General features: G+C 47.8%; 1 protein-coding gene across 18 annotated transcripts in view; it reads right to left on the bottom strand.

Annotated features, from left to right (window-relative positions):
• Positions 1-534: 534 nt before the first annotated feature.
• nbeaa (neurobeachin a) overlaps positions 535-12,349 on the bottom strand; it is a 94,048-nt gene continuing 82,233 nt past the window's right edge. For 12 of the 18 annotated variants that reach the window (XM_081702031.1, XM_081702034.1, XM_081702033.1 and 9 more), the window contains 24 exons: positions 11,348-11,412; positions 10,854-10,962; positions 10,492-10,658; positions 10,251-10,375; positions 9,796-9,942; positions 9,615-9,647; positions 8,969-9,105; positions 8,745-8,862; positions 8,523-8,625; positions 8,178-8,293; positions 7,813-7,925; positions 7,447-7,587; positions 6,730-6,849; positions 6,417-6,569; positions 6,052-6,219; positions 5,455-5,544; positions 4,792-4,984; positions 4,587-4,658; positions 4,140-4,295; positions 3,695-3,865; positions 3,353-3,454; positions 2,988-3,184; positions 2,719-2,870; positions 535-2,536 (listed from right to left, as the gene is read on the bottom strand). In XM_081702031.1, coding sequence (XP_081558157.1) covers positions 2,446-2,536; positions 2,719-2,870; positions 2,988-3,184; positions 3,353-3,454; positions 3,695-3,865; positions 4,140-4,295; positions 4,587-4,658; positions 4,792-4,984; positions 5,455-5,544; positions 6,052-6,219; positions 6,417-6,569; positions 6,730-6,849; positions 7,447-7,587; positions 7,813-7,925; positions 8,178-8,293; positions 8,523-8,625; positions 8,745-8,862; positions 8,969-9,105; positions 9,615-9,647; positions 9,796-9,942; positions 10,251-10,375; positions 10,492-10,658; positions 10,854-10,962; positions 11,348-11,412 — 3,039 coding nt within the window. In that variant the 3' untranslated portion in view covers positions 535-2,445. The remainder of the gene's footprint in view (positions 2,537-2,718; positions 2,871-2,987; positions 3,185-3,352; positions 3,455-3,694; positions 3,866-4,139; positions 4,296-4,586; positions 4,659-4,791; positions 4,985-5,454; positions 5,545-6,051; positions 6,220-6,416; positions 6,570-6,729; positions 6,850-7,446; positions 7,588-7,812; positions 7,926-8,177; positions 8,294-8,522; positions 8,626-8,744; positions 8,863-8,968; positions 9,106-9,614; positions 9,648-9,795; positions 9,943-10,250; positions 10,376-10,491; positions 10,659-10,853; positions 10,963-11,347; positions 11,413-12,349) is intronic. The other 6 variants (XM_035535477.2, XM_035535472.2, XM_035535473.2 and 3 more) reach the window with 1 other exon arrangement.

Here is a 12,349-nt window from a genome sequence, read left to right as displayed (position 1 = left end):
TATTGTTGTAAAGTTCTGCCAATTGCATGCAAGCACACGTTTTCCATCTTGAAGACCTGTGTATAAAGCAGGGCATGTCACTGCCCTCTGATTTCATGACAAGTAATGCATGAAAGCAAGGATATATTAACTGAAGACCAAACATGCCCCACTGGCAATTCCTGTAATGAGTAGGACATTTATAGTAGTTCAACAAATGCTTTTTTAAATTAACAATGCTAATGCATCTCATCTACTGTTCAATGCTAATATATGCAGATAACTTCAGTCCATAACATTCACATAACTAGAGAAATTGATCTTTAGTCATTCATAATTTGAGTTTAGTACTGACAAATGTGCAGCTATTACAAACAGCCCTTTGTCTACATGTCTGAGCGCAAGGCCCTAAGCTCATAAACAATGACGCATGTCATAAAACAAGGCTCTTACCACAAGAATTCAGAACCGTTTTTTGAGGTGTCCACCTGAAGGTGGCACTGTCTCACAGCTCTAGATATAAACCGCAGCTCCCAGAAAGGAACAGACACCTCCTAAGCGGTATTTTGGTTTGTTTTATTGTAAATACGACAAAAAGGAAACAATTTTATTTTACAGTTATTGATTTTTATATATTGGCATGAAGTAATATTTAAACATTTGAAGAGACACCTTCTGTGAGTTTCTGGCTTATTCAAGTTGCTGCAAATGCATGAAACAGCAGATGGGCACTGTGTTCAGCAGGTAGATCTTTAAATAAAGTTTCTTCCTTCATGGTCTCACCAATAACTGTAACTCTCCTCTTTAGAAACAGTACACAAAATAAAATATAAACATATGCAATGATCAAGTCCACCACACAAAATAAAAACCAAAATAATTATGCAAATGTACAAATTAAATAAAAATGTACAGTACTAACTGCTCACCTAATCGCAGGCACAGGTGCACACGAACATTGGCACCTGTCTCACGCATGTACACGTCTATGGCCAATGATGAGGCAAAAAAAGAACAATCTCTTTGCATAATTTATTATGTTTCATTTCTTATTTTTGTAACTTTAAACCGACTCATGTCATTTACATGTTTGCAAGAAAACAGATACATTAGATTTCAGTATCAGTGTAGATTCAAAAATATTCTCAAACTTTTCTCGAGGGGTTAAGGGGAAGAAAGAAACCGCTTTATATTTAAGTGTATAATGTATTCTAAATATCTTAATACTTGTATAAACCAAACTTTGCTCCTGAAAAGTCTTATGATTTCTACTCCTCTCCCAGCTACAACGTTATGATATTGCTTACTGTGGTTTGTGGTTTTACAACAGAATCATTACACATGATTTTAATATTGATCAAATACAACAAACATCAATGCACAAATCATACAATGGGGGAATGGGCCTAAATGTGGCTGTAGAGCAAAAATAAAGTCATCGCACTAAGAAATTATGGCATGTTTTTGGTGCAAAGTGCCAATACAAAAACTTCAACATAATTGTATTTTTTTTTTTAATCAGAAATAATTAGCAAATGTGTGTGTGAGAGAGGGTGGGTTACTTTTATTTTTAAACTTTTTTTGTTTTTTTGCGCTCCATGAAGTCCCTCTTGCATGCCTACCTGCCTTAGCCATCACATTATGTACATATATGACAAAACAATTACCAAATATACAAAGAGGAAAACGAAGGCCGTTTTCTGATAGGACGTCACCTCTGAGCTGCACTCATCTCACATCACCGTCATCACCGAAAGCGCCATCATGTCATTATTAATACACAATATTTTACATAAAGCAAATCATTAACAACTTAAAGGTGATGGAACCATCCGCACAAGGGAGTGTGAGGGGAGCAAGGCCTCCCCCCAGAGAGGAGCTGCGTCTGCCACTGGCCAGGACTCACTTCCTATTTACAGGGACTATGTTCAGCTTCGTGCTTTGGCTCTCACTGCCCAGCCCCCCCTAACCCTGCCGGCTATAATGTAAATAAAAAGCATTCTTGGTGTTTGTTGCTCGGTGGTTCACCTCAAAGATGTCTTGGAGGGCAGCTTGTGGTATGAGACACTCCCGGTCCAGGCACGCGAGTGCTTGGGGGGTTGTGTTCGGTTCGGGTTATGTTCACAGTCTGCAAGCACGAGGACTTCTGGTGACCTACTGTCAAACAGGGGAGCAGAAAAACCGATCCTAAGGTTCTAGGTAACAGCGGAGTTAAGTCTTAAGGTTGTCGTCTTTTTCCAGAGTCGTACAGTCCCGTTTCTCTTCCCGAGTTTCGTTATGTTCAGCATTCCCTCAAACCTCACAACTGACTACTGGAGTAGAGCTCAGGATGAATACTCCTAGCTGAACGTTGGCCAGCAGCCTGTAGACTAGGCTGTCTGGGTTTTCACAATGCCCTCCTGCTCTCTCGCTCTCTCTCTCCCACCCCCCACCCCTCCATCTGTCTGCCCTCTCCTGTGTTCACCCTCAGTATCTGTTCTGGTGCTCATAGTGCCAGCGGTTGAAATCAATATTGAATGCCACAATGCTCCCAGATGCCATCCCAGTGATCAGAGTTCTGCAGACACAGAGCAGAGAACATAATACAGACACCACTTCATGGAAAAGCAAAAAAAATTCTAGCCATGCGTTATAAATGACCTTAAATTTGTTTGATGAAATTTAGAAAGTTAGATTTTAACAACGATCATTACAACTGTTACTATGTGCACCACTGAGCACAGCGGTGTGCTGCGTCACCTCTGGTCGTGGGACAGGTCCATGGCCCTAATGCCAGCATCACAGCCTGGGTAGATGTAGAGCTGCTTAAAGTCGCAGGCCTGCCACACCTCCACCACACCGTTATCGCCGCCGGTCACCAGGTTCTGCCCGTCGCTGCTCAGCAGGATAGCCTGGGAGACATAGGGACTTGCCTTGGCTCACGTGCCTCACCACCAACGCCATTGGCGCGGGTGAACCTCGCAGCGCTTTACGGTGCATCGTAGCACTTTATGGCACTGTGCACTTACTCGAGTGGCGTCGTTGACCTCCATCTGGGCGAGCAGCTTGCCGTTGATGCTGAAGTTGCAGAAGCGGCCCCTCTCGTAGTAGATGATGCAGTGGCCCTCGCTGGACACGGAGATGAGCCGCGGCTTCTGGCACTTCTCCGGGCCCTCGAGGGCACGCAGCAGGTCTCCCGTGATGGTGTGCACCAAGCATGGGCCCTCTGACAGTGCACAGATGCACACAGACACACATGCACGCAGAGTTTTCTTTAATAAGATCAACCGGTTTTGCAGAACAATAGTTCAGCAGAAAAGTGCTCATCTTCAAGCGCCTGATAAATAATCCACAAAGCATTCGTAACAGCACAGGCGTCGGCTTTTGGCCTGACCTTTGGCTCCGCTAATAACCAGTCCCAGCTCGGCACACACAGACACACACACAACCTCGTGGTCGTGACCGGTTAGAACAGCCCGTGGCGCAGGGTAATCACCTACAGCACAGGATAAAGCAAATCACCAACCAGCTAAAATATGGCACAAGTTTCTCTGTGTACTCAACCTCCGTACTTACATAGAAACTGTAAAAACACACAGCAAAAAAAAAGGTTATAATTTGATCAAATTTGGGATAATGTATACAGTTAGGAAAAGTCGATGACGTTGCCTTGACAAAAAAACAGAAGCGTACCAGGCCACTGAGTCTGCATGTGCAGCGGGGTTGGTGAACTCACTGTTGTTGGGATTGTCTCCAATGATGTGGTGCCGTCCGCTCCAGTACCACAGCAGCAGCGTGGCGTCTCGAGAGCCTGACACGATGTAGCAGTCGCCGCCGATATAGGACTCGGAGCGCGCCAGGCAGGTCACCACATCCCAGTGGCCGAACACGATCTGGGTCAGCTTGCCTGGGCACAGAGCGGGGCGGCGGGGCTAAAGGTCTGGCCTGACCGGGAGGTGGAGCCTCACACACATTTGTAATCATGTGCTGGAGCGCTAGTGAATCTTAAACCAGTTTAAAGCACCAGGCCAGAGCTCTGTGTCCTGTAGTAGGAACCCCAGCACCACTGGAGCCAAGCAGCATGTAAAAGCTAGAGGAGAAACTCTGAGCCAGAAAGACACTCTTAATGTGAGCCAGACATGCATGGATGGACGTGCAGACACGCGCAGACGCACACACACCTGTTTCGGTGGAGTACACTCGAAAGCTCTTGTCCCAGAAGCCGCAGACCAAGATGTAGCGATTGTCAGCAGTGACCACGAAACAGTGGGTGTTGATCTGAATGCTCTGGTCCACCAGGTCAGTGATTTGCCTTTTATTCACCCCGGAGTTATTGGCTGAGAAGAAATAGCATCAATGTGGCTTTACAGCAGTACCGCAGAGGTTTAAACCTACAGACCGTATTAGTAACGCTGACCGTAGAAACAACAAAAGCAAGACTGACGAGGCACATTAGCTCAAAAACCTCATTACATCCATTACACAGCAAGCCTGGCATAAATGTGCCTTCATCCCAGTCCAAAAGTTACACAAACATTTACTGGTGTCATTCGTGCCTTTATTTCTGTGATTGTTTTACTATAACATAGCAACAGCTGATGTCATTCTAAGGCTTTGCTTTTACTGACCAATCAGAGGATCCATCTCTATAGGCAGGTGATGAGCCTGCTCCAGCGAGTATCCTGGGGCCCCTCGGAGACCTGTGGCGCACAAAAGAAAAAAAAAAATACAAATCCCAGACCTGGAAAAACTGGAGCGGCATGGGGCACGGGCCACTTCCTGTAGGCCCGGTGGGGCACTTCCTCTGTGGTGTGGCGAGCGTGCCAAGCTCACCCACTGTGTTGTGCCAGCGGTTGACGGCGAACAGGCGGCTACAGGTGACTGTGACAGCAGCGGGGACGCTCAGGTGCGGCAGCGTGTTGGCGGCCACGTGCGTCACAGGCGAGTTGGACGGAAACTTCAGCACCATGATCACGTCCTGCTGCATCTGGTCCTTGAACATGAGCGGACTCTGAGGAAGGAAACACTGGTGAATGGAGAGAGAGAGAGAGAGAGAGAGAGAGAGAGAGAGAGAGAGGAAGAGGAGGAGAGGAAGTATGATGGGAGGGGAAAAAAAAAGAAGAGGAGAAGAGAGGCGTTAGAGTGGACTGGGTAAGGCTGAGGAGCATGGGTGCTGTGGGCACATGGGCGGGGCCACAGATGGGAGGGTCTGGCTGGACTAAACAGCACAGGGGACCCATGGGAGTCTGTTAAGATCAAAAGTCAGTGTGTGGATGTTTGACGCAACACCCCAAATGTTGAGCTTTCTCTCTCAGCTTTTGTGATCCTCAAATCAGATCTTTGTCCACGGTGTCCAAAATCCAAAAAGGGTGCAACTCGTCAAACGGTTCTGGTGTCCCACCATGTAATGGCTAGTGCAGGGTACACTGGGTAATGGGGATGACCACAAATGCGAGTGCGCTGGATAACGAGGGGCGTGTGGAGAGCAGGCCTTACCAGGTGCATGGCTGAGCTGCGCGGAGGATGGGGCTCAATCAACAGCTGTGAGGGGACCTGCCCAAATGTCTGGATCTGAGCCTCCATGGACTACACACAGAGAGAAAGAGATGGAGGAAGTGCAAATGAGGCAACGGTGGAAGTATTGTTCAGTTCACGCTGAGCCCCTCCTGCTTTGCGCCTAATTAGGCATGCGCGCGCACACACACACGTGCGCTAATTTTCACACACACGTGCGCTAGCTTTCACACGAGAGCTGGACACAAAGCGATGCAAGGGGCTTCCGCCACTGCTGAGAGGGAGCTGTAATTGGGAGAACCGGAAAACGGCAAACAGGAAGGAAACTCAAGGGCCTGGAAACACTGCGGCATGGAGAAAAACGACAAAGAGCTGAGAGGAGTGAACGGCGGTCACGGTGAAGGGCGTTTCCTAAACCAGAGCGCCGCCTGCAAATTATACCTACAGTGGCAAAGTGCCGTAAGCAAGGCCGCAAAAGTCCATTTCGGCCACTGAGGTCTCCACGCAAGGCCTGTGCAGACCCACTGAAAGCGTGGAGGGGACGTTAGGAAAGGAAACTGCATCTCGTGTAGGTCTCACCTCTCGGAGCAGCGGGTCCGTGATGGTGTCCAGGTTGACAGAGCCCTCGTAGGACACGTAGTGGAACACGTTGAGAGCCCGCACGGCCTCCGGACCTCTCTGCTTGTAGCCGAAGATGAGGTCGATCCACTGGTGGAGCTGGCACGAGACAAACTCGCTCTCCAGAGCCTGAAACGGTTAATGTGGATCAAAAACTACCTTCATATTCCATAGTTGAATTGTCATTTGGAGTTATATATTACAGGGAACATTCCTATCCTATATAAAAAACTCCAAGACATTTGTTTGTCCAAGGCCTTGGATGTACACACTGCAAATCTCACACATCCACCCACACCCACACCCACCCACATGTTCTTCCTCACCATCCTGTTGATCCGAACAAAGTCCTCGGGTTTTTTGGCCCAAGTGGGCAGCTCCACGTCGCAGACGGGTACGCGGTCCTCTCTCACGCCCAGCTCATAGCTGTTACTGTTCACAAACATCTCTGGGAGGTAGTAGAACTCTGGGATCAACTCCTGTCGCACGACGAAAACACTCGGATTACACGCCCGCCACCTTTATGCTTTTATTAACAGACAAAGCTTATTGTATGAAAGGTACACCATGATGAGACACCAGTCAAAAGTGGTGCAAGTCTTATTTAAAGTAGACTTTAAAAGGAGCAATGGGGCTTACCTTAACATCAGAGGTGTCCCTCTGACAGCTCCTCCAGGAGCGCATGATGCCCGAGAACGTTCGGTCTGGGTGGTCAAACTTGTTCTCATTCCCGTTCAAGTAAAACGTAGTGAAAGGCTCCTAAAGTTGTGCACAAAACACGGCCAGATGGTGAGCAGAGCTGAATGCAAAGTGCATGGTTGTGTATTTGGTTTACTGCCAAGGGGTCTTTTTTCCTTCTGCTATATCTGCCATTTTGAATATAGGAAATAGAAATATAGAAAAGTAGTTTACTGAAAACCCGAGGACATTTTGGATAATTTAATCAGCAGATCACGTCAGCAAGTACAAAAGTAATGAATAACAACAAGGCTGCAGAAGTGAAAGAGAGCATTATCAGTGTGCTGCAGACATGGATGTTTGCCACAGGAATCTGACGTGCAAGCAGACAGTGCAGTGAGAGGATGCAGCAGTAATTGTCTGGGTACACTAAGGGGGGGCAGTGTTGGACAGTGTTCAGTGTAAGCCTGCAGTGGGTACAGGTGGTGCAGGGAACAGCGTAAGTGTGTAGTACTTAACAGTACATAGCATTGGACTGTATGCTGTATAAGTGTCCAGTGGATCAGATTTAGCACAGTGTCTGTGTGCAGTATTAGACAGTGACTAGTAGTGTGCAGTCCTGTGCAGTGTGCGTCTGCGGGAGGAGGGGCTAGAACAGTGTTGGATGGAGACACCCACTATTCTGTGGAGCCAGAGCAAGGTGGAGGCGGCAGTGGAGTAGAGAGAGGTGTAGTGATGCGGTGGGGTTCCATCCTCCTCCCACGTCTCGTAACGCTCCGCATAAAACGCCGCCCGCTTTGGATTCAAGGCTCCGATTGGCTGAGAGAAAGAACATGGCAAACCACTGACTTTTTACATGCACAAAAAAACTTAATTAAAAAGTGGGAATTGCATGAATCGATGCCAAATCTACTTGGTCACAACAAGAAAATAATTGTTACACTTGAATATATAATTTTTTAGAAAAGATTGAATGTGAAATGTTCAGATCCCCCTGAAACTGAAAAATGTCAGTGTGTTGGGATGAAATCAGAACTGTCGTACCTTGGACAGGTCCCTGAAGTTGCCAGGCAGTGTGAGGTCCAGCTCTTCAGACTCGTAGTTAGTGAGGACCCAGGGGAAGACCGGATACTGGTTCAGGTCGTTATACGTTCTCCCTGCACACAAGCACGCGGCTCACGCACCAGGTACTGAATAAGTGACGCTCCGTACTATAGGCTCTGTGGACTCTGGATGTGCTAATATTACAGCTGCAAACGCTAAAGACAGTAACACATTTTTGTTTTGCCTTCTCACAAGTCATGGGGAAAGAAAAAAGTGTGATCGGTCCAACAAATAGCCCCCTTTTTTTTTCCAAGTTATGAACCAATCAAAATCCTTCATTAGTATTCGGCGCTGACTGCTCCCACCTGCGATGGTGTTGAGGAACATCAGGTACTCGAAGTTGGAGATCTCCCGCCTCTGCCATCGCTGGGTCATGTTCGAGGACTTGAAGAGCTGACGGGGCGTGGCCAGCGAGATTCGCCTGTGGACAGCCCAACAGTACAGACGTCATTAACTGTTCTTCAGCTACTACACTTAGTTCTTAATTCTTATTCTTATACGCCAATAAGGCAGCGATAATGTCAAAGTTCTATTTATGAAGTGCTAAACCTGACCCGAGGTAGCATTCATATGGATATGGAAACATCAGAGCTCAAATCAGTGTTTATACTTTGAGGTGCTTGGTGAAGATCTATACAACACACCCCTACCTTGCCTGAGGTAGGCCATAGCTGGTGCCTACACCCACTCGCGGTAAACTGTACACCACCTTTTTGACCGTAGCCTGGTCCGGGAAGTTAAACATGACGGATGCTATAAACAGTTCGTAAAACAAAGGATGAAAGGGGTCGTAAGTTAGAGTGTAAAACGTTAGTCTATAATGCCTCGTGATCCTCATATTAAAATATGTTAATAATAAAACACTGTCTTACTTCTGTTTGCCATAAAGACCTCCAGGCCGGTGTTCTGCAACAGGTAACGTCTGGAGAACACAGCTCTGATCTCACTGAACATCCATTTCCCATGGAGCCCCTCAGTGTATGCCAGCACCTACACATACGCACATGCGCACGGACAAGTTGAGACCGAGCTTGTCCTCACAACCACCGATACTTCAGTACTTCAGCCCCGCGCCATGGGTGGAGCTCTCACACACCTTTGCGTCTATCCTCTTGAAGGTGGGATCGTCCTCATCCACCTCGAAATAAATCTCTGTGGTGGTGATTGACAGCGTTCCCCTGGCAACAACAACGGGAGCCACCAGCTGGGCAGCTGTGCTCAGAACCACAGGACCTGAGAGAGACCAGGCCAACCATTATTAACACGTCAAATATTTCCCCCTTCACGCGGTCCTCAGAACCACAGGACCTGAGAGAGACCAGGCCACTCATTATTAACACATGAACTATTCTCTCCCACCCCCACCACACGGTCCTCAGGTTAAGACACATTTGGACAGACTAGGTTGTCAGTAAAATGACTTGATTTGCTTACCAAATAGTTTATGATTGATTACACTGTTACACTACACCAAATGAACAACAAAAAAGTGAATGTAATCAAGTTAAGATCACATCAGCTGAGCCTGTTCTACGCAGTCAGATGTACAAAAGGGAGGATGAATCTGAGTCGTTAGTTCATCTAGCAGATCAGGGTTTGAACAGCGAGGCTCTCCGTCAGGTGAGGAGACAGCCTCTCTGTCACACACTAGCACAGGTTCGAGAGAGATCCATCCAAAAAGCTGTCAGACACTTCTGCTATATGTTAGTGCATCCATCCATTCAGTTTAGGAGTAAACTTGCCTCTGGAGGTAAATAGCCGAGGACGAAAAGATGCTAGAAATAAAGTACATTTGTAAACATTAACATAAAAACACACGGTAAAGATGCATCATACAGCACGTCACAGAACGAGGCCGAGCAGGGTCAAGTCTAGGTCTACACTGGGCTGAGGGCCCCTTTTTCCCTGGAGGGGGCAAGATACCTGCAAGATTGTCGATCTCCTTCTCCTGCAGGAGACTGACTGCATCGTCATCCCCCTCGAGCATCAGCTCCGTCTCCGGGTTCTGGCTGACCACCGACTGGCTCCGGAACGTCTTCTTCGACTTCATGCCCTCCTCTTCCTCAGGGCCTGCGGAGGCAGTACCTGGTCTATTACATAGTGGCTCTGTGTCCAGGATGCAAACTCAATCTTGTTTATGCTTTGTGAAACAGTTTAGTTAAAAGACAAATGTTAATATATCATACAGTATAGCGTGCTCTACTTAGAGTCAAGTATCTGGACAATTGTCTGCTAGTGGGGTTTGTCATGGAAAAGACCCATTTATTGTCTGTTTTATTTTTGCCAGTTTTGATTAAAACCCATGCTCAGCTACGCAGGACAAAACCAGCTCGCAAATGACTAGGAGTCTATGTGACTATATCCTAAAAGCCACTGACCATAATCCTCCAGGGACTTGAGTGACACATCCGAGTGGGTGGAGCCAAAGGCATTGCGCACGAATCTCCGCCTCCTCCGCAGGTCATCCTCCCAGTAGTCCAGACGCCAGAAATCCTGCAGCTGGCTGCAGGGGCAAAGTGATGAGGGTAGAGGTGACGTAAGGACGCCGCTATCAGTAACAGAATGCATGAAACATACTGGTCAGGTGTACGAGACTTCACGGCGAGCGCACAAGTCCACCTCTGGGACACGGTGCCCCACGCGCCGTGCTTATTGGTCAGGATGTTGAGGATCTTCTGCTTCAGTTGATTGGCGGTCACGTGATCCCTGTGCTTGGCTGCGCTGATCAGGTGATCGCACATCTTCTCTTCCTCCCTGCGATCGGCGGCGTACTGGGCGCAGTTTGACTGAGGAAGGCATAGAAGTAGAGATTTGCTAGAGATTGGCGCTGGTCTGCTACGTGAGCAGTGACGATATGTTTTCCTGACCTGGGTTTCCACATTTAGCTGTTGTGCAAACATGAAAATGATGAACTTGGAGCAGACAAATGTACTATATGTAAACATGAGAGAGAGCACATGTATTAATACACACACACACACCTCAAACTCAGCATGCTTGTGGACATCTTCAGCCCTCTGTCTGTTGAGGATGAACTCTGCTTCATTGGCCACTCGCACAATATGGTCCTTCATGGCATGACACAAGAGCCTGAAACACACACACGCACGCGCAAGCACACACACACACACACACACGCACACGCACGCACAAGCACGCACACACACGTACGCACACACACGTACGCACACACGTACGCACACACGTACGCACACACGTACGCACACACGTACGCACACACGTATGCACACACGTATGCACACACGTATGCACATACAATGGGTGTTATTGTTCTTAATAATTATGAAAATATTCTTAGCACTCCCTCTGGAGTTAATTTCTAGTCCTTTTTTCATAACTATTTATCAGGGGCTTTGAGAATCTTTTAATAAACAAAGACTCCTTCCTGTGCTTGTAAACGTGAGGACGCCCTCTGCACTGGTCCGGAATGCACCACGCATCTGTGTGCTCCTACCTGCCCTCGTTGATGAGCTCGATGAAGGCCAGGCCCGCGTTCTTCTGGATAGAGTTCTGCCACTCCTTAGACACAGAACAAACACATGCCCTTAGCAGAGAAGCCCCCTCCTTACCCTCGCCGTCGCTGCGTGCCCCAAGAAAGGAGCAGCGTGGCGCTGGCTTTACGTGTGTTTTCGCAAACCTGAAAGATTAAAACTTCAGAAATGAAACTAGACAGCCAGCACGGTTATCCCTCCACTGCGCCTGGATTTGAAATCGCGCTGACTTGGCAACCAGCAGACATATTCATGCTGTCTCCTGAAAGGTTAGTGTCAGAAACTGAGGCGGGCAGAGGGCGCAGGGCAGGATGCACTTAGCCCAAAGCTGCTGATGGTTCTAGAAGGATGCATCAGAGGAAGCTCTGGTTACTGGCCTCTTCCTGCCGATCAATAGTTTGCGTTCAGTTTCATCCCTGGAGCCCCTAATGGAGGGTGGGTCAGATCCAGTGTAACACTATCCAAGGTGTTTTGGGGGGGGGGTTTGAGGGCACAAAGGATGATGGGAAGTAAAGGGAGGAGTGAAGGAGGAAAAGGAGAACGAGGAGGACGAGGAGGAGACACAAAGGCACGGAACCCGGCTTCTCCCAACATGGAGCTGGAGCAGCCGGTTGGAGGAAGGTGGAGATTCAGGGTTTCTCCATCACCAATGCCCTGCAGGCCTGACTGAGAGTCCTGCATCTCCTCAGCCCTCCTGACAGAGTCAGACTAGTTATACAGTACGGGACGTCGTTAGAATACGGAGGAGCGTGGAGGCAGCCCGAGGTAAGGAGCTATTCTGCCTTGGATAAAACACTTCCTTAATATCACATTTTCAGCCGATTTCGGTCACATATACAAAGGATTAAAAGAGAATGCTGTAAAATTAACTCATGTATGCTCACTGTTAAAACTTTAATAACTGAATCACACCTGCTGAAGGAAAGTGACGTTTACCATAGACCAAATCTAATGGGTCACCCGTG

This window comes from Electrophorus electricus, chromosome 19 (assembly GCF_041902795.1).
Source record: "Electrophorus electricus isolate QZ-2024a chromosome 19, ASM4190279v1, whole genome shotgun sequence".
Lineage (NCBI taxonomy): Eukaryota > Metazoa > Chordata > Actinopteri > Gymnotiformes > Gymnotidae > Electrophorus > Electrophorus electricus.
The sequence above is the reverse complement of the archived record's forward strand: the minus strand, read 5'-3'. Positions and strand labels throughout refer to the sequence as shown.